General features: G+C 42.3%; 1 protein-coding gene across 2 annotated transcripts in view; it reads left to right on the forward strand.

The window, feature by feature from the left end:
• Nucleotides 1-25,714, forward strand: part of LOC139408987 (prolyl 3-hydroxylase 2-like) — a 94,456-nt gene that overhangs the window by 47,863 nt on the left and 20,879 nt on the right. For both annotated transcript variants that reach the window (XR_011634345.1, XM_071153566.1), the window contains exons 2-3: nucleotides 14,878-15,030; nucleotides 20,404-20,593. Coding sequence is in view for 1 of the 2 variants with exons in the window: in XM_071153566.1 (XP_071009667.1) it covers nucleotides 14,878-15,030; nucleotides 20,404-20,593 (343 nt within the window). In the remaining variant the exon portion in view is untranslated. The remainder of the gene's footprint in view (nucleotides 1-14,877; nucleotides 15,031-20,403; nucleotides 20,594-25,714) is intronic.

The following is a 25,714-nucleotide window of genomic DNA, read 5'->3' on the forward strand; positions in this document are numbered from 1 at the left end:
GGCTGTGTATGTGGCAGCCGGCCAACAAGGCTTTTTAGGAATTCCTCAGACATTACCTTATTGGATGACCACGCATTGGGCCCAGGGTGGGGCGAGAATAACCAGAATGGGTGCAGTGTGCAGAGCTTCCAACGGGGAGGGGACATAACGAGGAAGAGAAGGGTAGGGTGAGGTAAGAAGCGATGGAGGGGGAGCTGAAAGCTCAAGGATGGCCAGAAAGCGCACCTATGACATCACATAGGAAAGTTCCCCTCTCACCCCCCCCCCCCCTTCTTATAGCAGCACAAACGTGTTTTTCATTGAGGCGTGTTATATGCGCTAGCCGTGTTGCAGCCTATGAAATACACACTGCAGCTGGCTGGCTGGTTTCCTGGTCGGTGTTGGTGTGAGTTATAGTGGAGCGCCAGTGTCTTAAAGTGTTGTGTGCTTTAGCGGCTGAGGAAAAACATGCCCACGTCTGGTCAGTTCAACCAGTCAGCAGAGGTGATCAAGCGCCTTATTCAGACTCCATGTACAGTAGCCTACTGACGTTCTGTGCTCCTTGTGAAGTTGAACCATGAAAGTGCTTTTAGTTCATTAGCTTAACGGGCGGACTTAATGAAAATCACTGTTTTGAAAGGCGCCTGACGGAACGGTTTATTTGTCAGCGTCACACTCACGTCACAACAAGCACTCTTTAGCCCTGTGTACTGTATGTACTATGTGTGAATGGGTGTGAGAGAGAGATTTCTCTGACCCCTGTCTAAGTGAGCTGCACAACTGATCGGACACAGACTTGATATAATCTGATCGCCAGGGAATGAGTGATCTGATCTACAGGTGGAAGCACCCTCCGCTGCATCTGTGACAAGGCACATAAGTTGTTTTCCCGTTTCCTCGGATTTCTAAAGCGTTCCTCAAACAGTGGATCTGGATCGACACAATGTAGGGGAGACTGGGGGCAGTTGTAACCGTTTTTGTATTTTACTCCATTGCTCAAACTAGGCCAGACATTTTTGATATAAGAAACGTACATATGTCTTCAAATCATTCATACCATTTATATGTCTGTACTTAAGATATTGATTTTATTGAGCGGACTGTTAAATTTGTGCCACAGGCAATTATCACGAGCTGTGGTCAAATGAAACACCTAAAAATAATAAACTATAAACCAAATTCACTTAACTTCAAAAACATTCATTATTATGAATTATAATCTTATCATAGACATGCAGTTGGAAGTCGGAGGTTTACATACACTTAGGTTGGAGTCATTAAGACTTGTTTTTCAACCACTCCACAAATTTCTTGTTAACAAACTATAGTTTTGGCAAGTCGGTTAGGACATCTACTTTGTGCATGACACAAGTCATTTTTCCAACAATTGTTTACAGACAGATTATTTCATTTATAATTCACTATCACAGTTCCAGTGGGTCAGAAGTTTACATACATACAGTAAGTTGACTGTGCCTTTAAACAGCTTGGAAAATTCCAGAAAATGGTGTCATGGCTTTAGAAGCTTCTGATAGGCTAATTGACACTATTTGAGTCAATTGGAGGTGTACCTGTGGATGTATTTCAAGGCCTACCTTCAAACTCAGTGCCTCTTTGCTTGACATCATGGGAAAATCAAAAGAAATCCGCCAAGACCTCAACATTTGTTTTTAGACCTCCACAAGTTTGGTTCATCCTTGGGAGCAATTTCCAAAGGCCTGAAGGTACCACGTTCATCTGTACAAACAATAGTATGCAAGTATAACCACCATGAGACCACGCAGCCATCATACTGCACAGGAAGGAGATGCGTTTGGTCTTCTAGAGATGAACGTACTTTGGTGCGAAAAGTGCAAATCAATCCCAGAACAACAGCAAAGGACCGTGTGAAGATGCTGGAGGAAACAGGTACAAAAGTATATATATCCACAGTAAAACGAGTCCCATATCGACATAACCTGAAAGAAAAAAGAAAAAAGCCAGGTTTGCAACTGCGCATGGGGACAAAGACCATACTTTTTGAAGAAATGTCCTCTGGTCTGATAAAACAAAAATAGAACTGTTTGGCCATAATGACCATCATTATGTTTGGAAGAAAAAAGGGTAGGCTTGCAAGCCGTAGAACACCATCCCAACCATGAAGCATGGGGGTACTTTGCTGCAGGAGGGACTGGTGTACTTCACAAAATAGATGGCATCATGAGGGAGGAAAATTATGTGGATATATTGAAGCAACATCTCAAGAAATCAGTCAGGAAGTTAAAGCTTGGTCACAAATGGGTCTTCCAAATGGACAATGACCCCAAGCATATTTCCAAAGTTGTGGCAATATGGCTTAAGAACAACAAAATCAAGTTATTGGAGTGGCCATCACAAAGCCCTGACCTCAGTCCTGTAGAAAATGTGTGGGCAGAACTGAAAAAGCGTGTGCGAGCAAGGAGGCCTACAAACCCGACTCTGTTACACCAGCTCTGTCAGGAGGAATGGGCCAAAATTCACCAAACTTATTGTAGAAAGCTTGTGGAAGGCTACCCGAAACGTTTGACCCAGGTTAAACAATTAACGGCAATGCTACCAAATACTAATTGAGTGTATGTACTTCTGACCCACTGGGAATGTGATGAAAGAAATAAAAGCTGAAATGAATCATTCTCTCTACTATTATTCTGACATTTCACATTCTTCAAATAAAGTGGTGATCCTAACTGACCTAAGACAGGACATTTTTACTCGGATTAAATGTCAGGAATTGTGAAAAACTGAGTTTAAATCTACTTGGATAAGGTTTATGTAAACTTCAGACTTCAACTGTATGTAATGATTTTGCCAAGAAATGTGTATTTCTATGTACGAAATAAAAATTCCTGGTAATTGCCAGGGACCTCACATTTCGATATTATCACAATACTTAGGTGTCGATACAATATAAATAACTATTATATATGTATTGATTTGATGTTCCAAATGACAGGAGGCTGGGCTGAGGGTAGGACGGCTCATAATAATGGCCGGAACAGAATCAATGGAACGGCATCAAACACATGGAAACCATGTGTTTGATATATATACCATCCACCTATTCTGCTCCAGCCATTACCACGCGTCTGTCCTCCCCAAGTAAGGTGCCACCAACCTCATGTGTTCCAATCACTATATACTGAGTATACAAAACATTAAGAACACCTGCTCTTTCCATGACATAGACTGACCAGGTGAATCCAGGTGAAAGCTATGATCCCTTATTGATGTCACTTGTTAAATCCACTTCAATCCGTGTAGATGAAGGGCGGGACACAGGTTAAAAGAAGGATGTTGCATTAAGAATGTTGCATTACGTTTTTTAAATCATGTTTTTTTTTAAATGGAGCGGTAGATCTCAGCCTGCCTTTTGACTCAAAGGGATCTTGACTCTGTTAACACTGTCAACGTTTTCCTTTACTGTGGCAATTGTGTTTGAATCAACCCAATATTAGCCCATTTCAATGCAACATACCGAAACAAAACAAACTATGCAAGAGATTTTGTTGTAGGCAGAACGCTGTCATGACGTTGGGACAACGCATTGGAGTAGGATTCTATTTCATTGACACGCACTACTCAGCCCCTACTCTACACAGACCGGTGCGGCATAAACAATCAGAGCTTCAGTAAGGACAATATGCAAATAGACCATATGGATCTTTGCCATTTACTTTGAACTGGACTGTGTTTACAGCATGAGCGGTCGTGAGTAGATGCGCTTGTTTTGAGATCAAAGCGAGAGCTGCATGTAGCCACGTGTTCACATTTTTGTTAATATCCTTTGTTAGTTAGTGAGTTGTTTGCCCAGTTATAGATCATTTGTAGTCAGCAATAGGGGAGCGAGGGCTTCCTTCAAGAGCACAAAACATATACATTTCTAGACATCTTTGAGTCAGGTAAATAGCTTTTTTGGTCTTCAAAGGGCACTGTTGTATTTTGACACAGGCTTGAATAAGCGAATTAGACAATAGGCAGAGTGTAGCATAATTTGTCTGAGTCTCTGTAATTATGGTATGGGAATAATAATGCATTTGATTTTGTAAAGTCTTTTCTTCCATCAAACAATACAACAACAATTTCAGTCACCTCCGTGTCTGAAGGATTCATTTCAACACCCTGCATGTTTAGTTTTTTTCAAAAGTCTCACGGAATGTAGGTTGTTATTTTTGATGGTAGGCCACTCTGGTAGGCCTACATTATGATCAAATAGCCACAGTAGCCTAAAGATAAAACTGTAACTTAAAGCGGGCACAGCCTCAGTGTTCACAGTAAACGTGCACAACATTTTCACTACCTTAAAGTTTGTTTAAGCAGACCTGAAATTTGCTCTGTGTCAAAAATGTTTTGAAGGAACATGGGCCAGCATCCCTGTGGAACTCTTTTGAAACCTCGACTAATTGAGGCTGTTCTGAGTGCAGGGGTGCAACTCAATATTAGGAAGGTGTTCCTAATGTTTGTTATACTCAGTGTATGTACGCTGCAAAAAGACGAGAGAGCATGTGAAGTCAGGGAAATAAAAGTGCTGAAAAAATATTGACTTTCTAGTTTAAAAGAAGACTGAGAAGAAGCTATAGGATGAACAATACAAAATTGGTACTTGGAGTCAAATATCCAACAATATAATGTTGTCCAAAAATAATATTGCGATATGTAACTACAATTTTTCCTCAATTTTCCTCAATTTTTCCTTTTAACAACAGTAACGCACATGTTTGTACATGGCCATTAGTTTCCTCTCAAAACATCTGAACAATCTAATGGTGCCCAGATTATATCTGTTTACAACTTATTTGGTACTCTACTGGACCTCAAGCCTGGGAAGTTAGTGTTTGTATAATTAATGTATAATTCATACAATCTTCAAGTTAAAATCATTTGTTTTCATAATTTGGCTCAAATATTTCTGCTCATTGATTGAGTCGCTTTAAACAGTCGTACAGAGGCCCAGTCGCAGGACATGATTGATTGACATTTTTTTACTCTTATTTTTTTTATTTTGTTGCTCTTATCCATTAATATGTTGTATACTTATGGATTTGTATTTACTGTTATATGAGTGTAATAAATTACATTTAAAAAATAAAAACTTGAAAAAAAGAGAACAATAGTGTGGTTTTAGCCATGAAAATTCTGCTATTTTGAATTTATGGACATTAATGCTCAGGGCAGTAGAAGACCAATCCGATGGGGGGAAAAACGACTTTCAACCCTAAAAAACAAACATTTGCCCATAAAATTTGAAAACAGTGAGATATTTGACTGTAACTTTTCAAGCAGGGAGAGATCCTAAATGTGCATGTGCTGTGAGTTTCATCACTCTAGCTTTTTTCAAGGTTTGACAATTGCCCCCCCGTTACAGTCTCCCCTACTTTTGAACTGAAATGAGCTGAGAAGAAGGCGTTTTATAGATTTACAACATAATCCCTTGTCTATTATACTCTTAACACCTCAGGTAATTGAACATTTACACATATTTTCCTATAGGTGGGGTTCCCAATGCCAAAAACTCCTGCCTAGAAGACTGCTACTACAGCTAGTAATGCCCATTTATACAAATACATTGTTTGGTTTAAGCACCATGGAGTGCATTTCCAATTTGATTTCTGGCCAGATGGAGATTCAATCATACTCCCCATTTGTTGATGATTTACAGTACACACTGTTGAATGGTTGTGGTAGTTTTCTTGGATGTTTTACCAGATGCTTTTATCAAGGTGCCAAGCAGTAGTCTCCCCCCCCCCAAAAAAAAACTTTCAGGCAGCATCCATCAAAGCCAGTAGGTTTACAGTGGAAACTATGAACACGGTTTGCGATGTATGAACAGGCCACATTTATCCCTATTGTTACAGTTTGCCTTTAGCCACACGTTAATCTACTTACGTTTTTGGGGCATTGATTTTAAAGTAGCGGGGAAAAGTACCTTAATTCAAGGTGCCATGATCAGTTCCATTCTCTCCAAATGGGTTCATATATTTACTGCCTCTCCTTTACTTTTCCTTGCCAAAAAAGATTGGCGGAAAGCACTCCCGATGTTGTGTCTATGCAACTAAGATGTTAAACTTATGTTTGGTCTACACACACACATAGCAACTAGACCACAACATCTTCTTGATATGACTACCATACTGTAGACATTCTGTAGTTTTCCTCCCTGTATGGCTAAGCAACCCCAGTCCAAATTGGACCCAACCTTCGTAACATGAATATCGGGTTTGCAACAGTAAACTCTTTCTTGGTTCAGCCTAATCAGTGAATAACTACTGTGTTTACAGACCACTAAATATTATAACACGTTATAAGAATACACCTAGTGTAGATTTAGTATATCTTCTGGTATTAACGTTACATAGTGACCTAAGAGATGACTGGAATGTATGCGAAAGATCAATGCAATGTCAATAGGTGATGATAGACTTTTGAAAGTAAAGCACATTTTTACAGACGTCTCCCAAGTCCTCAACTGGCAGCTGCATTAAATAGTACCCGCAAACACCCGTGTCGACGTCAACAGTGAAGAGGCGACTCCGGGATGCTGGCTTTCTAAGCAGAGTTCCTCTGTCCAGTGTCTGTGTTCTTTTGCCCATCTTAATCTTTTATTTTTATTGGCCAGTCTGAGATATGGCTTTTTCTTTGCAACTAGAAGGCCAGCATCCCGTAGTCGCGCCTCTTCACTGTTGATGTTGAGACTGGTGTTTTGAAGGTACGATTTAATGAAGCTGCCAATTGAGGACTTGTGAGGTGTCTGTTTCTCAAACTAGACACTCTAATGTACTTGTTCTCTTTCTCAGTTGTGCACCAGGGCCTCCCACTCTTCTTTCTGTTCTGGTTGGAGCCAGTTTGCGCTGTTCTGTGCTGGGAGTAGTACATAGCGTTGTACGAGATCTTCAATATCTTGGCAATTTATCAGATGGAATAGCCTTCATTTCTCAGAACAAGAATAAACTGACAAGTTTCAGAAGGAAGTTCTTTGTTTCTGGCCATTTTGAGCCTGTAATAAACCCCACAAATGCTGATGCTCCAGATACGCAACTAGTCTAAGGAAGGCCAGTTTTATTGCTTCTTTAATCAGGACAACAGTTTTCAGCTGTGCTAACATAATTGCAAAAGGGTTTTCTAATGATCAATTAACCTTTTAAAATAATTAACTTCGAATTAGCTAACACAATGTGCCATTGGAACGCAGGAGTGATGGTTGCTGATAATGGGCCTCTGTACGCCTATATAGATATTCCATTTAAAAAATCTGCCGTTTCCAGCTCCAATCGTCGTTTGCAACGTTAACAATGTCTACACTGTATTTCTGATCAATTTGATGTTATTTTAATAGACACAAAAAAATAGCTTTTCTTTCAAAAACAAGGACATTTCTAAGTGACCCCAAACTTTTGAACAGTAGTATATGTTAAAATTCCGTCACCTTCCACCTAGAGCCTTCCATTTTGGGGCCAGTTGAGGACATGCAGGTTCTCAAGAACAATGCCAGCAAGTCTAGGTCCTTCAGTGATATAAACACATGGAATGGCCCTACTGGTTATGCCTGGCCATGTATAAACACAGGTCATCACATCTTTAGAGATAATGGATATCATCGAAACGACAACAATCAAATCAAACAATGCATCTCATCGAAGCAGCGTTTCCTCTTAGATACGTTCTCTGGCAGATGTTTGATTTCTAACTTGACCCTAGTTAGCAGTGCTTGGCAGCTATTCTCTTAGGGGCCTTAAAACCATTATTGGCTGCTGTTGTTATCATACAGGCATTACTGCCGCTGGAATGTGTACTATGCTAAGTCCTGGGGCCAAGGTACTCACTGGACAGTACTTCTTTGAGGGAAACCGTAATCGTTTTAAATACCTTTTTCGCGATGGTCAAACTTCTGTCAGTGGAGGCTTAGCAGACTAGGCCGGGTGTTTTAATAGCAGCAGTGAGAAATGTTTACACGTATAACAGCCACAGGCATACATTTGACACCCCAAGCGCTACATGCGCTAAATGCTATTAGCGCGTAGTTAGGGTGTTGTTAATCTACTGGTCCCCATTGAAGCCTGAATGAGGATGGAAGCTGTTTCCATTTGTGTCCTGACCTAGGATACAGTACTGTAGACATTTGGCATACGGTAATTCCTGGCATGATTCCTCCGATAAAACAAGTAGAAGACAAGTACATTTTCTCAATGGGGTCAATCTCCATGCCAGACATGAACAGATCCATAGAGGTGCTGGTATGTGTGCATCCAAAACCTTAGCCTGTTAAAGACCCACAAGCTCTACTCTAGAACTCCGGTAGGCCGTAAACCCCCAGCAGTTTCCAAGAGTTTAAGGCTTAAGTTCTCACTCTTTGATTCTGGCCTTCTGTTCTAGAGTCCAGGGTACTAAAACTCAAACCATGACCCTATAGCCTGCCAATGACCTAGAGCAGGGGTCATCAACTAGATTCAGTCAAGGGACAATTTTTTTCTGGAGCGGATGGTTGGAAGTCCGGAACATACAGTAACTACAAATAATTTGTAGACTGCAAATAAATTGACTGCAAAAAGCCCAAACAGATATAATATTTGCGTAATTATTTCAAACCCTGCTTACATTTGTATGTGTCTCCTATATTATGTGTGGGAATTCTTTGGCATAGATTTCCAAAATTAAAATCCCTTGGAGCTGACTTCCTGGTGTTTTTGCAGTAGTTTATGTCCAACAGCTAAAATTCTCAACAAGTAAAAAAATATATTATTAGTATTATTTCCTTTGCTCAGAAATCTTTGGGAGGGCCAAATAAAATCACCCATGGGCCAAATTGGGGAAACCCTGCCAGTTGGGGAACCTGACCTAGGGTCTTCTAGTCTAAGGTATTTTCTGTGTTTTAGAAAGCAGCTTACTTAGGGATTTTATGAATATGTGTGCAGGCCAGTCACTGCCAGATTTCCCCCAGTTCTTCCAAGTTTGTGGGAAGACAGTGGTTGCTGGTTGCCTGGTTGGTGATTACTGCTGACTCTAGTCTTGACGCCAACCCCTGTCTCTTGTCTCCTGTCAATTTGTGTCGGAGGGATACGTGCTCGTCATCACAGCCCCGCTGTGTCTTTGACCCGGATACAGCGCGATTGACATATTTCTGAAGTGAGTGTGAGGCTCATGGGGAGAGAAACATGCAAATGGCTGTTTGACTTGGCTTCTCGCCAATCCCACAAGGTTTTTACTCAGTGAGAATGCCAAGGCGGCCCAACTAGGGCTATAACACAGGTTTGTTTTCTGTAGGGAGGACAGGGTGAGGGTGCATACTGGGCACTAGTTATTTCCCCATTACAGGTGCACCTTTGAAATTCATGAGGGGAAAAACATGTGCTTACTATACAAGGACTCTGTGTTCGATACCTGATGGTTAATGGTAAGGTTGTTACGGTTGTTAGCTTTGAAGCGTAAACAGGTGATGCTGGTGTGTATTGATCAATTATTATTTTTTAAATATGAAAGATTTAATATTTTGTTTTGGGAAAAGTCTTACTGTCTTAAGGAGCTGTTGATAACAAAGATTGGTAGTTAAACTGAAAGGTTGGCTGAAAGTAATTGTAATCTATTTTGCATAACTTACTACAAGAAGACTGTCTATATCAGCCTCGTAGTGATTCTGTGGGAAGAGTGTGGTTTTCTCATTACACCTAACCCCTCCTCAGATGTCCCCTTCTCAACCTGGTCCCGGGGTCCTATGTTTAGTATTGGACTGTCGCCAAGGCAACACAACGGAGGACAACCCCCGATACATGTAATAGAGATTGATCTAGGAGTTGTCACAAAAAAAACTAAAGATGTGGCTAATCTAACATCACTCTTCAACACGAGTCTCCCTGCTTGATAATGGAAATAATTGTGATATGCCTGGGAGTATTTGATAATGTTATTCCATAGTGCTATTTGGTCGTGCTGTAATCCCTCTTTAAAAAGTTGATCTATTCGCACTGGGCCTGCAATGTCATCCCGTGGGGGATATTTGGACTAATTTGGGGGTTTGATTTATGTGCAGATGTTTTTTTGTGAAATATCAGAGTGATTGCGTCATGCTTTACTATACTGAACAAAAAATATCAACACAACATGCAACCATTTCAATGATTTTACTGAGTTACAGTTCATGTAAGGAAATCAGTCAATTTAAATCAATTCATTAGGCCCTGTTCTATGGATTTCACATGACTGGGCAGGGGTGCAGCCTTGGGTGGGCCTGGGAGGGCATAGGCACACCCACTTGGGAGTCAGGCCCAGCCAATCAAAATGAGTTTTTCCCCACAAAAGGGCTTTATTACAGGCAGCAACACTCCTGAGTTTCATCAGCTGTCCGGGTGGCTGGTCTAAGACGATCCTGCAGGTGAAGAACCCGGATGTGGAGGCCCTGGGCTGGCAAGGTTACGCGTGGTCTGCAGTTTTGAGGCCGGTTGGACGTACTGCCAAATTCTCCAAAACGACAATGGAGGCAGCTTATGGTAGAGAAATGAACATTAAATCCCTGGCAACAGCTCTGGTGGACATTCCTGCAGTCAGCATGACAATTGCACTCTCCCTCAACTTGAGCCTGTGGCATTGTGTGTGTCACAAAACTGCACATTTTAAAGTGGTCTTTTATTGTCCCCAGCACGAGGTGAACCTGTGTAATGATCATGCTGTTTAATCAGCTTCTTGATATGCCACACCCATCAGGTGGATGGATTATCTTGGCAAAGGAGAAATGCTCACTAACAGGGATGTGCACATCATTTGAGATAAATAAGCGTTTTGTGCGTATGGAACATTTCTGGGATCTTTTATTTCAGGTCATGAAACATGGGACCAACACTTTACGTTGCGTTTTCTAATTTTGTCCAGTATACAGTGTGATACTGTACTCCTGGCAGTCTCCTCTTTAGCCCCCCCTCCAGCATCACAGATCTTTTCTCTTTCCATAAACCAGTGACATCACTGGATGTTTTGAGGTCAACACTGCGGGGTATCACTGTAAATCTATTATCACTATAGAGAATGAGTCTCTCAGCACGGCTGCCCAGTCCTGTATGTTGCTTATGGAATACCACTGAGGTCTTTATATGGCAGTTTTCATAGCGAACCTTCACCCTCACTTTGCTATGTTCTATTTAATTGCACAATTTTCTGAAACTGTGTTTTTCTTAGAGGAAACTACTTCACACAAGAAAGATTTAAAACGATGTAAAAGCGCTACTTTTGGTACTTTGCTCACTTTAATGGTTGTGCAGAATTGTGATCACAGATTCATGATGGTATTGTGGCCTCATGATCAAAGCCGGATGGCAGTGTGCTGCTGTCGTGCGTCAGATTGAGTCTCCTCCTCCGCTTTCTCGCTCTAGTCTCTCATGTCTCGAGACAATAGATCTGGCAGTGCTGAGACGCAGCTGTGTTGGTGCTGCAGCTGGACTTAATACCCCTTTCTCCTGACCCTGCCTTTCCGAGGCGTTAGGGGGAGGACTGGGGAGAGTAGTGGAGCAGAACGGCAGGTGGGCCTAGACAGTCCACAGGTGGCTGGATTCCACCCAGCCCATCTCCTGAACGTCACAGCTCCGTCCTTGGCTCTAGCTCTCGGACGGAGAGAAGTCCGTCGGAATTCATTGTGATTACCGGAAAAGTGGAGAGGTCAGCATTTGGATGGGACACAAAAATGCCTCCACCGTCCCTCTGGCTGTCCTCTGGCCGATAGGTCCTTAGCCTCAGCCTGGGCAGCACGGGGAGAGGTGGACAGTGCAGGAATGTAGTTGATGCCAGTTCGCTCTTTGGCCTTTCAGAGGTAACCAAGCATGTCCACACAGCTTTTCTTTCCCCTGCTCCTCTCCGTGGCTATGTCGCAAAAAGAGAAGGGAAAAAAAAGAGAGGAGATTGTTGATCAGCACAGCACCCAGATAAGGACTTTGCGGCCAGCATTCCTAGTCCGGAAAGAGCCTAGATCTGACAGTGGAGTTACAAGCTTGGAGCCTGGTCTTTGGTCTCAGACCATTCAAAACGGCACCTGTTTTTAACGAGTACAGGAAGGATTTAAAATGAGCAGGATCATGTAGTCACCTCCCTTCTTACGAGACAGAGCTAACGTTGCACCACATGAGACCCCCATCTAGACAGAGCTCACTGTCTCGTACACTTATTCCTTGGACGCTAAGCAGGAAGCCACCTCTGCTGCTTGCTCGCCCGCTACCACTGACCATAACCTCTCTCTGTCTCTCTCTGTCTCTCTCTCTCTGTCTCTCTCTTACCCTCACTCCCACACAGACAGAGGTCTGTGAAGCATCCCTAATCTCTTGGGAGTGTGTTATTGTATCCCTGCGATGTTGAGGGTCTGTCCATCTCTGTCCTGGGCATGTTTCTCAGGCCATGACATGCCACATCTGGATGTGAGCTATTGTGAAAGGTGGTTGTTTTTTCCGGCAATGTCCTAGAGAAAGATTGGCAAATATCTTGCTTTGTCAGGACTTGACAGTGATTTGATCAGATCTGATAGCACCCTGAGAGCTCTTCAAGCAACCAACACAGGACGCAACAGGAGCTGGAGGAAAACCATACCTTTCTTTCCCTGTTGATGTGATCCAATCTCTTAAACTGCGTTTCCTTATCTGACATGAGCAGGCAGGTTAAACGTTCGAAAAAGTGGAATTAAAAAGTGACATTTGAGGTTTTACGACCCTTTGATATGAAGGGAGATATGGCGGGATGGAGGGAGGGAGATGGGGAGGGATGGAGGGGGGGAGGGAGATATGGAGGGAGGGAGATATGGAGGGAGGGAGATATGGAGGGAGGGAGATATGGGGGGAGGGAGATATGGAGGGAGGGAGGGAGGGAGGGAGGGAGGGAGATATGGGCTTCTTAACTGTAGAGCCATGGGGGAAAAAAACACTGTGTCCTAAGTACAGCGGTGCTTGTGAAGGCAGAATTAAGACCTCAAATTTCACGGCACGTGGGAATCCGCTCTGTCTGCAGCTAGCCTATTAGAGTGGGCTGTTAGTGAACGATGCTGTTAGTCTGGTTATATTCAACAGCTGTGGAGCCTTTGTGTCAGTTCCCCAAATGGTGATGTGGGACCCACCGGTGTGTCATGGCTATTTCAGAGGAAAGAAACTTTGGCTTTTTCCATTTGTCAAAAGAACAATGGAAATAGCATGTTTTCAAGAACATTCTTAAAGCGTTATGGTTTTGGCCGAAACATTTTAACGAGCTACTGTCTTCCAGAACCATTAGAAGACCACTACATTTCTGGGTAAATATGAAGCGTCAAACAGACCCACTTGTAGTCAATGATCCCTCAACAAATGTCACACAGGTCATTGACTAGTTAAAAACATGGAACCCAAGTGAGAGTTCAGAGCACTTCTTAGCGGAGATTGCGTCGGCAAGCTGCCAAGCCTGAGAAATAGCAGCGGCTGGCTTTTTTACCATTTTGACCATGAGCTCATTTAGACCAGCAGCCCCAAGGTCTGTACAGTATCCACAGCAATTCTACTCAAACACCCCCACGTCTGTGTTGTCTTGTTCGGGAGGCCTCTGATAGGAGTCAAAGATGCTTGACAGGCCCAGTTTTATCCTTCTGAGTTTATTCTTGATGCATTTGGTCTGGGATGAAAGAAAATCCTTGGGTTTGGGATAATTATTTCATGCTAATGTGCCCAAATGTATGATTCCCACGTTTCCAGATGAAGGAAGCAAATCCATCATTTGGGGTGACATTGATGGAATGGATGGTTTCCATGTCGACGGGAAGTAAATGGGAACAATGTGTCCTTCTAAATGTCACGGTTCTTCTCGCCTGCTCGTCTTCCTGCTCAGCCAGAACCATTCATATTGCAAACCAGATAACTTAACAAAGGAGTCTTTTTGTGCTCAAGTCAGCACTGGTTTTAAAGGTCTTCTTTGATCTGTGGCTTGTGATATGCCACTCTCTGTTAGTGCAGTAGATTCTCCGCCAACCCTAAATCTTAGCACTATATTTTGTACAAAAAAAAAGGTGTGAGGTCATGGCCTTAACCCGTTCTTTGAATGGCACGGTACACACCCCATTTACTTCATTTGATTGCTTCTGCAGTCTCTGCCCTGTCCGCATAAATGTCGTCCAAGACTTTGTGGTCAGTGGCTGGGGGGAGGATTACAGGTAATTGAAGGGGCCACTTCAGTAGAAGTGATCATGTCCTTAGATCTCGATCTCGTCTCTAATGAGACAGTGTATCATCTTGGTGTGAGACCTGTGCCGTCCTCTATATTCCATGTGAAGGGAGTGGTGATGAGGAGGCGGGTCAGGGTGTGTCTCCACTCCCACTTCCTGAGGTGAACACTGTCATTAATATACTCCACTGTCCTGTACTTACCTCGGCCACACCAAAGTATTCCACGTGGCCACACTGCCCTGCTAGAGACAGCTGGACTACAGGACTATATCATCTGTGTGTGGTTGATTTCTCCAACTGTGGCGCAATGAATTTGACCCTGGGAAAGGCTATGTTTGGCTAAAAGCAGCTATTTGTCAGCCAGGTGCAGCTGGCGTACACTCATGTGTAGTGGTTTTCATGGATATCTGTGCTAATTTCTCTCTCTCTGTCGCTCTCTCTTTCTCTCTCTCTCTCTCTCTCTCTCTCGCTGTCTTTCGCTCTCTCTCTCTCCCCCGCTCTCTCTCTATCTCTCTCTCTCTATCTCTCTCTCTCTCTCCCCCGCTCTTTCTCTCTCTCTATCTCTCTCTCTATCTCTCTCTCCCCCTCTCTCTATATCTCTCTCTCTATCTCTCTCTCCCCCTCTCTCTCTCCCCCGCTCTCTCTCTATCTTTCTCTCCTCCTCTATCTATCTATCGATCTCTCTCGTTCTCTCTCTCGTTCTCTCTCTCGTTCTCTCTCTCTCTCTCTCGTATAGCTGAAGCAGTTGGACAAGGCAGCGGCGGCGGCCCACACCTATTTCCAGGCCAACCCAGAGCATGTGGAAATGGATCAGAACTTAGAGCAGTACAAGGCTCTGGAGGGATCCGACCAGGACCACTTTGTGGACAGAGAGGCCCGGCCTCATCAGGTAAGAGTGTGTAACTGCCTGTTTCTCGAGGCTAGGGTTACAACAATTTTGCTATCTTTTTTTCCGCAAATTCCCTGGTTTTCCAGAAATCCCAGGAATCCTCCAAACAGCATTTATGGGAATTTTGGGAAAGTTTGGAGAAAGATGCATCCCTACCCAAAGTACTCTCAATGGGGATTTTCCATTGAGAATGATTTTAATCCATCTTTACACAACTTGTTTGATTAGTGTAAAAATTCAGGGCCTGTTTTATTACCTTTAAATGGCATCCTTTCCAACTTCCATGACGTTGAGACAATATTATTTTCCCCTTCCCCCAATACGATCTAAACTCTACTGTCCCCAAGTAATTGTTCTTCTCTAGGAAGTAACGATAGAAGTAGCCGATGCCAATGAGCTACATGGACACTGAAAAGACAATACAAAAGATAAATTATAAACTGGGTGGTTCGAGCCCTGAATGCTGATTGACTGACAGCCGTGGTATGTCAGACCGTATACCGCGGGTATGACAAAACATTTATTTTTACTGCTCTAATTACGTTGGTAGCCCGATTTATAATAGCAATAAGGCACTTTTGTTTGTAGTATATAGCCAATATACCACGGCTAAGGGCTGTGTCTAGGCGCGCCTCGTTGCGTCGTGCATAGGAAAAGCCATATACCACCCCCCCCCCCCCCCCCCCCTTGCCTTATTGCTTATGTCAAGAATTGTTCGATGGGAGAGCAGTGATGGAAAAAGTACCCAATTGTCATACTTGAGTAAAAGTAAAGATACCTTAAAAGAAAATGACTCAAGTAAAAGTGAAAGTCACCCAGTAAAATACTACTTGAGTAAAAGTATTTGGTTTGAAATGTACTTAAGTATCAAAAGTAAAAGTATAAATCATTTCAAATGGCTTATATTAAGCAAATCAGATGGCACAATTGTCTTGTTTTTTTAAAATTTGCGTATAGCCAGGGGCACAGTTCAACACTCAGACATCATTTACAAACTAAGCATTTGTGTTTAGTGAGTCTGCCAGAACAGAGGCAGTAGGGATGACCAGGGACGTTCTCTTGATAAGTGAGTGAATTAGACCCTTTTTCTGTCCTGCAAAGCATTGAAAATGTGACTAGTAATTTTGGGTGTCAGGGAAAATGTAAGGAGTGAAAAGTACATTATACTCTTTAGGAATGTAGTGGAGTAAAAGTCACAGTCAAGAATATAAATAGTAAAGTACAGATACCGCAAAAAACGACGTAAGTAGTACTTTAAAGTATTTTTACTTAAGTACTTCACACCACTGGGTGTGAGTGTGTGTATGTGTCTGTGCATATGAATGGGAGTGTGAAGGAGGGTGAATATGTGTAGGAGGGTGGGAGAGAATGGGTGGGTGGCTGCACGGGGTATATGCTGTATGTGAATGAAGGCGAATGGATGAGTAAGTTGATATATGGATGTGTGTAAATGTGTCTAAGAAGAATGGAGGGTGGGAAAAAAGACACAAAGTGGGGATGAACTTTGCCTGGGTGGGTAAGGGAGGGCAAGGATGGGAGGGGGTGATAAGCTTTGCTTGGGTGTGGAAAAGGGGGGAGAAAACTGGGAGGCGGAGAGGGAGGATTTGGCATGGGCGAGGGCGAGGGAACTTATACTTATCATCTTAACCCGGCACAGCCAGAAGAGGACTGGCCACCCCTCATAGCCTGGTTTCTCTCTAGGTTTCTTCCTAGGTTCCGGCCTTTCTAGGGAGTTTTTCCTAGCCACCGTGCTTCTACACCTGCATTCCTTGCTCTTTGGGGTTTTAGGCTGGATTTCTGTACAGCACTTTGAGATATCAGCTAATGTAAGAAGGGCTTTATAAATACATTTGATTTGATTTGAAGGAACAAATTAACTATACTACACGCTATACTATAATGTATTTTAATTTGATTTTGTGGCTTGCAAACCTGCGGTAAAATGAATAAGAGTTCTGGACCGATTAGGAGAGGATGTCGAGTCATTATTGTCCCTTGTTTGTCATTATAGTTATGACTCAACGGTGGTTATTGGTGAGAGTGGAGAGGGGCTCTTTCCAAGGGATTGGGACGGGGTGACTGGGCGGACATCAGACACTACTCTGAAGTGTGTGTGGCCGGGGGGGCTTTACTTGGCTTATCGCACTCTAGCGACTCCTTGTGGCGGGCAGGGTGCCTGCAGGTTGACTTCGGTCATCAGTTGAAGGGTGTTTCCTCCGATACATCGGTGCAGCTGGCTTCCGGGTTCAGCGGGCGGGTGTTAGGCGCCTTTTGGCGGGTCATGTGTCGGAGGACACATGACTCGACCTTCGCCTCTCCCGAGCCCGTTGGGGAGTTGCAACGATGAGACTGTCTTCAATGGCCTTTTCTATTTCTAACTTTGGAAGCTTTAAACTTTCCAGCTGAAATAGTACATTTATAAAAAATATTATGTAAATGTCCTAAAGCGAAAAATATATACAAATAATACATTATCGGTTTAGAAATGAGCACAAGCCAGGGATGTCCTCTCTCCCTACTCCTGTTTGCACTGGCGTATTGAACCGCTTGCAGAAAGAATTATACAGAACCCAAATGTAACAGGTACCAGTATTGGTAAACATGAATATAAACTAAGCGTATTTGCAGACAGTCTCATGATATACCTGACCAATAATGAAAACTCAATGCCCCCCCCCCCCGACACGAAAAATATTTTCAAAATAATCTGAAATCTTAGGGTATAAAATGAACATGGAAAAAAACAAAATAATGGCAATAGGATAAATAAAAAGAAATACAAAATCTTACTTTTAGTTATCCAATCAATTTATGGGTTAGTAATTACCTAAAGGGAGGAAGGATGCATTTTAATGGTGTTGGAACAGGTCCAGAGACAGACAGAGGCTCCATCAGAGCTTCCCTTCCCTTAGAGCTTTGGCAGTAGGCTTGGGCGGTATCCAGATATTCATACCATCATACCATTCTTCTGCCATCTTGGAATTTGCGGAATTACCGGCATAGCAAACAAGGAGGCACTAAAAAGGCAAAAACAATCCCATTGGGTGTCTATTACCAGAATGCTAAATGCTAAAAAATCTGCACAAGTAATAGCGAAATCACATAGACGCTGTTAGTTAATGCTAACGAAAACAATAAACTAATTGCTAAGACAGGAAAATCCAGCTCATACAGTTATAATACAAGCATAGCTAGTAGCTACCAAATATAATTTTCGGTGAGTGTGGATATTTTCAAGCGAAAATTAACCAGATAAATTGTGAAAATGAACAAAGTTGTGATGCATGCTTTTCTGAAGGAAGAGCAGCAAGTGTACACAGAGGAGGGGGTGCAATGCAAATAGTCTGGGTAGCCATTTGATTAGATGTTCAGGAGTCTTATGGCTTGGGGGTAAAAGCTGTTTAGAAACCTCTTGGACCTAGACTTGGTGCTCCGGTACCGCTTGCCATGCAGTAGCAGAGAGAACAGTCTATGACTAGGGGTGGCTGGAGTCTTTGACAATTTTTAGGGCCTTGCTCTGACACCGCCTGGCAATAGAGGGTCTTGATGGCAGGAAGCTTGGCCCCAGTAATGTACTGGGCCATATGCACTACCCTCTGTTGTGCCTTGCGGTCGGAGGCCGAGCTGTTGCCATACCAGGCAGTGATGCAACCAGTCAGGATGCTCTCGATGGTGCAGCTGTAGAACCTTTTCTAGAAGAGGAGTGAAGAACGAAGGATAAAATAAACACTAGTAGGAAACCCAGTGGAAAAAAATGGCAGATGTACAGATAACTCACCAAGAGCTCTTGGACCACTCAAGCACAGCAGAAAGCCTTTATAAGATATCTGGCTAACATTTAGCAGTGAATTGCATACAAGTGTAACTTTATCACCTCATGTGCAGCTGCACAACAGAGAATCACTGATAGATATTGAAGGCTATGGACTCGCCAGCTCCCGCTTTCTCCCGTTGCGCTATTTACAAACAAACGTGTGACTGTCTCCACTGTCCTGGGAAACTACGGTAAGTTTCATAATGTAAAATAATGTGACAGGTGAAATGAAGAACGCAATCTGCTTTATCTCTTGAAGTATTGCACAAGGTTATTGCGGATATATAAGTAGCTAGAGAATATTCACATTTTACCCTGGCATATGGTAATACGGTATACCGCCCAAGCCTATTTGGCAGGACCAGGCTGGGCTTTCTCTCTTTAAACCCTCTTGCCTCTTTCTGCCAAACAGAAATGGGTGTACAGTCTTTCAATTGAACATTTTGGTGTTGACAGGTCTCTGTTTCTTTGAGTGCCATATGCATCGTGCCTACAAAACAGTAAGTACCTAGCCAGAGCATTGAGTGCCAGTTCGCATTAGCTGAACCAGTGTCTGTTTTTAACACATTTTCAGCTATTACCATTCCAAATAAAGTGCATTACCATTCTAAATAAAGTGCATTACCATTCTAAATAAAGTGCATTACCATTCTAAATAAAGTGCATTACCATTCTAAATAAAGTGCATTACCATTCTAAATAAAGTGCATTGCCATTCCAAATAAAGCGCATTGCCATTCCAAATAAAGTGCATTGCCATTTCAAATAAAGTGCATTGCCATTTCAAATAAAGTGCATTGCCATTTCAAATCAAGTGCATTGCCATTTCAAATCAAGTGCATTACCATTCCAAATCAAGTGCATTACCATTCTAAATCAAGTGCATTACCATTCTAAATCAAGTGCATTACCATTCTAAATCAAGTGCATTGCCATTCTAAATCAAGTGCATTACCATTCCAAATCAAGTGCATTACCATTCCAAATCAAGTGCATTACCATTCCAAATCAAGTGCATTACCATTCTAAATCAAGTGCATTACCATTCTAAATAATGTGCATTACCATTCTAAATAAAGTGCATTGTGTGACTGCTCTATGTGTAAATGGTTCTTTGTGTTGGTGGTTATCCGTGATCCAAGTCTTTTGGCTGACAGTGGTCAGTGCAATTTCATGAGCGGAGACGAGTTTAGGTAATTGACTGCTGCTTGTGGAGAGCACTGAAGCCCATTGAGGTTTGGTTGTGGAGGGATGTTGTCAATGCTCACACACTGTCAAATTCATTGTAGTGCTGCAGTGGTGCCTGACTGCAGGTTTGTCTCTCCATACAGACACAGACCACACACTGTTTACTCTGTGCTTTCGTCATTTAGCAGGCAGCTGCAACTTGTATGAGCTGTCTATGATTGTCTATACTACAACTCGATGTGTATAGATGTGGTCGCAAGCTGAGCTAAATTCTTTATCCCTATATCTCTCTGCCTCCCCTATTATTGTGTCTCTTCTCTCCCCTATCCTCCTCTCCTATTCCCACCCTCCCTCCCCCTCGCTCCCCACAGAGGTCCTTCTCAGCCGGGGTGAAGCTGTATGACACTGCAGACTACAAGGGCGCCATCGCCCTGTTCGAGGAGGCCCTCCAGGAGTACTACAGGGCCGACGTGGAGTGTCGGGCCCTCTGCCAGGGGCCCCAGAGGTTCGAGGAGCAGGACCATGTCCTCTACCGCTACAGCCTATACGAACTGGTCTCAGGTCAGTCACTATGTAGTTCTGTGCGGTGTCTGTGTATCTATAACACCTCCTATGTAATGGCTAAGTACACAGCTGTCACCATGTCTTGAGACGTCTTAAGACACGCGATGGCTGGGTATGTATGTAGTGTTTATAACAGATCCTATGTCGTGTCTACGTAGTGCCTTTAACACATATACACTGAGTATACAAAACATTAAGAACATCATGACATGGTGGTGTTCTTTGGTATACCTAGTCAGTCTATGCAGTGTCTAACACCTCCTACATAAGTCGTGGTGTCTCACATCTGGTTATATATGGTTTATTTTACTCAAATCTGAGTTTTCTGGCTCTGATTCGAATTCAACTCTTGTTGTACTCTGTTCCTTTGTGACTCGCAGATTGATTGCTCGGTGGATTTTGACACCGCGCAGTTTGTTGACCTCTGTGAATAGATATATATGGATATGTAATATGCGCTGCGTGGGTGTGAGCTGCTTGTTTTGTATGCTGTATTGCTGACTGACCAGAAGACCTTAGTACTTGATTTAACTGTGCTCACAGCTACTTTACTGCAGTGAGGAGTCTCTCAGCAGCCAGGGGTAGTATTTTTTATTTAAAAAACAGAGCTTTCTACTGGTTCACATTGCTCACAACCCCCTGGTGCAAAATGTCCCCCCCCCCCCCCCCCCCCCCCGAGAAACATAGCCTTGTGAAAAACAGCCATTTATCATGTTATGAAGTGGAGGTTTAATGTGGGATGGGAAACATCTCTTGCTTTCAGATGTTTTGAAATGGCATACGGCTATTGGGCAGTGGGCTGGTACATGGTGGGGGACTTGGCACAGGGTCAAAGACAGGGTTGGGTAGGTTACTTTCTAAATGTAATCTGTTACTAGTTACCTGTCAAATCAGTAATGTCACTTTTGGATTACCCAAACTCAGTAAAGTAATCTGATTACATTCAGTTACTTTTAGATTACTTTCCCTTTAAGAGGCATTAGAAGAAGACAAAAATGTATGTTACCAACTGAACGACATCTATTGCAGGATAAATCAATGTTAAAGTTTACATAGCTGGCCATATATGGATGTTACATTTACCTTTATGGGTTCGTTATGTAGGCTTCTTCTAACCCATCACTTTCTACTAAATATAATAATACGTTATATATGTACATAAAAAACAGAATTCCAGTCATTCCAATAAATGTTATACCCCTGAAATGTTCAAGAATAGGACTTGGAAATATGGAAGTATAGATTTGCCTAATTGTTTTACCTGAGCATGACCCCAAAACTAAGGACTTATTAGCTAGCCGTAGTCTGTTGTTTATGATTTGTTGTCAAGGACGGATTGCGCTCATTGTTTTGAGTTGAAAAATAAATGCTGCTCATGGAATGGCCTGCTTTCAGCACTACTGAAAAGTGCTATTTACATGTAAAAAATGAATGGCATATGTTGCATTTGTTATAGGCCTATTGTTTACCTTTTTGTTGGTGACACTTTATCTTAATAATATGCAGTTGTTTAAAGGGCAAATCCACAGATGAAACAATAACAAAACGTAGGCCTCTGTTTTAGTAAAAAGCTGAGGGATGGTGTCACCTTACAGAACCTTTTATTTCTCTATTCAGGGTGTGACTAGGGTGGGTAGTCTAGTTTTTCCTTTTCTACGTTGGCCGGGTATGGTTCCCAATCAGAGGCAGCTGTCTATCGTTGTCTCTGATTGGGGATCATATTTAGGCAGCCTTTTTCCACCTGTTGTGTGTGGGATCTTGTTTTTTTTGTGTGTGTAGTGCCTGTGAGCACGCCACTACGTTTTGTTTGTTTCTGTATTGTTTCGGTGAGTTTCAATAATTAAACACGTGGAACTCTACGCACGCTGCGCCTTGGTCCATTTATTCTACAGACGACCGTGACAGATGGGCCTGGAGAAATGTAACCACTCTCAGATGAACAGACAGAGCTATGGATGCAAGGACTGACCATCCATGATATCAAAATGATTGTTTTAACCATGTTATGAGGCTATACAGTGTCGGTTTACATTTACAATGTTTACAAACCTTGGGAGAAAAACAAGCTTATATTTTGGGTTCTCATGGAGTGTGACAGTTGAACTAACCTCATGAGGCATTTAATAGGTTATATTCTTCAAGAATCAATGGATATACTGTATATATCATTTATAAATCCCAAAATTGATGTAGCAACTACAGATTCAAAAGTGTGCGAGTTTCAGCATGTGTCCTTTAAGGGGAAAAAAATAATGTATCAGCTTGAATTAGATTGAGCAATAAAAGCCCCACTTTTATTCCATAGGCTGGGATCCACACTATGCAGCTGTTTGTTGCAAGAGCGCATTTTTCACTGGCTGTCCACTGGTTTCAAAATCAATGATTGATACGCAGCTTAAACTTCTTGAATTCAACCATTATTGGGTTGAAATACACATTTAGACATCCACAACCACAACAACCACAACCCATATGGTGCAATTAGCTAAATGAGAGAGCAGCAATGTGATTCACATCAATGCGCTATGTAGATATCAATAATAAGTGACATCGGAATCACCGTAGTCTACACCACTGCTGTCATCCTTACCTCCAAGCGTTTAGTCAAGTTGGATAATCTTTGGATGCCGACAGCAGTCGCACCATTGGAAGACATAGCTTGGACTGCAGCCGACAAAAGCCTATTCCTGCTCTTTTCCCTCGATCCATCAAACGCATTTGGTGTGTCATCATAGTGGACTTAAATTTAAATTTGCGCCTTTTTTCAATGCTGATTTGAAGGTCACTGAGAAAACGGAGAAGTGTCAAATATCTTTTTCCCGAAAACATCCTCTCTGAATTTAAAAGTAATCCTCGAAGTAATCATCTAGTTTTTCATAAAGTATCTGTAATCTGATTACAATATTTTTGCTGGTAATGTAACGGATTGCAGTTTCTGTTTTTTTTTGTAATCCCTTACCAAACATGTGGAAGAAGGTGCTCTGGTCAGATGAAACCAAAATTGAACTTTTTGGCAACAATGCAAAACGTTATGTTTGGCGTAAAAGCAACACAGCTCATCACCCTGAACACACCATCCCCACTGTCAAACATGGTGGTGGCAGCATCATGGTTTGGGCCTGCTTTTCTTCAGCAGGGACAGGGAAGATGGTTAAAATTGATGGGAAGATGGATGGAGCCAAATACAGGACCATTCTGGAAGAAAACCTGATGGAGTCTGCAAAAGACCTGAGACTGGGACGGAGATTTGTCTTCCAACTAGACAATGATCCAAAACATAAAGCAAAATCTACAATGGAATGGTTCAAAAATAAACATATCCAGGTGTTAGAATGGCCAAGTCAAAGTCCAGACCTGAATCCAATCGAGAATCTGTGGAAAGAACTGAAAACTGCTGTTCACAAATGCTCTCCATCCAACGTCACTGATCTCGAGCTGTTTTGCAAGGAGGAATGGGAAAAAAATTCAGTCTCTCGATGTGCAAAACTGATAGAGACATACCCCAAGCGACTTACAGCTGTAATCGCAGCAAAAGGTGGCGCTACAAAGTATTAACTTAAGGGGGCTGAATAATTTTGCACGGCCAATTTTTCAGTTTTTGATTTGTTAAATTGTTTTGAAATATCCAATATATGTCGTTCCACTTCATGATTGTGTCCCACTTGTTGTTGATTCTTCACAAAAAAATACAGTTTTATATCTTTATGTTTGAAGCCTGAAATGTGGCAAAAGGTCACAAAGTTCAAGGGGGCCGAATACTTTCGCAAGGCACTGTATTTGAATGAGGATAATTGAATGAGGTGAAGTTTGAGATGGCTGCCATGTTTTAGCCAAATCGTTCTTGCAAACTGAATCTTTATTGATTTGACGGAAACAACCCCCTCAGTTTGGAAATGGTCTAATGTTTTTTTCATATTAATAGTTTAAAACAACATGAATCTTGAGATAAATAGACTGTTTTTTCATTATGAAGGGAGTACTGGTACACTCTACTAAACAGAAAATACCCCTACGCCATATCTCATGTGGTTCTGCCATTAATTTTTAGAGAGAGCTACTTACCGTAAGTTACCTCCTCGAGGATACTTTTTTTCAGATAAATGACTTTTCCACCTGGACTACTTCATGGGATAGTTCATTTTAAAACTACCTCCCTTCATCTCTTTTGGCCACTCAAGGAAAATGGCCGACAAGGCTTGAAACATGACTCCTCACACATATTTTGGTTCTTGGCATTTCCCGTGTAATATCCTGGTATTGTAATTTCAAAACATTGTTGTGGCCATGAGTCTGTGTTTGGCTAAGTGGTCCAACAGACCACTGAACATCTTGAAAGAACCTCTAAACGGGCGGAGATGAGTGCAGGAAAAACAATGAGCAGTGTATTGATTGTGTGAAGTCCAACACAGTTGGAGACAAATGTGTACGGTGTGCATATGCTTTACTCTTTCCTCTGGCTGTCTCTGTGTGTGTTCACGTGCAAAGCCTTTTTGACATCTTTTTGACTTGCTCTGTTACCATCTTAGATGATCCAAAAAGCCAACAGTCTGAAACTGGGCCAGCATGAGTGCCTAGCTATTGCCTAAAGACACAGCCATAGTGAGCCCTGCTTGTAAATCTCCCTCTCTCTCTCTCTCTCGCTCTCGCTCTCTCTCTGTTTCTCCATCCTTTGTATTCAAAGTGCTTTATTGGCATGGGGAACATTTGTTTACATTGCCAAAGCAAGTTGTAAACATCACACTCATAGTAAACATTACACTCACAAAAGTTCCAAAGGAATAGAGACATTTCAAATGTCATATTGTGGCTATATACAGTGTTGTAATTATGTAGTTCAAAAGGGAAAATAAATCAACTAAAATTTGTGTTGTATTTACAAAAGTGTTTGTTCTTCACTGGTTGCCCTTTTCTTGTGGCAACAGGTCACACATCTTGCTGTTGTGATGGCACACTGTGGTCTTTCACCCAGTAGATATGGGAGTTTATCAAAATTGGATTTGTTTTTGAATCTTTGTGTATAATCTTAGGGAAATTTGTGTCTCTAATATAGTCATACATTTGGCAGGAGGTTAGGAAGTGCAGCTCAGTTTCCACCTCATTTTGTGGGCAGTGAGCACA

This window comes from Oncorhynchus clarkii, chromosome 5, assembly GCF_045791955.1.
Source record: "Oncorhynchus clarkii lewisi isolate Uvic-CL-2024 chromosome 5, UVic_Ocla_1.0, whole genome shotgun sequence".
NCBI classification, from domain to species: domain Eukaryota; kingdom Metazoa; phylum Chordata; class Actinopteri; order Salmoniformes; family Salmonidae; genus Oncorhynchus; species Oncorhynchus clarkii.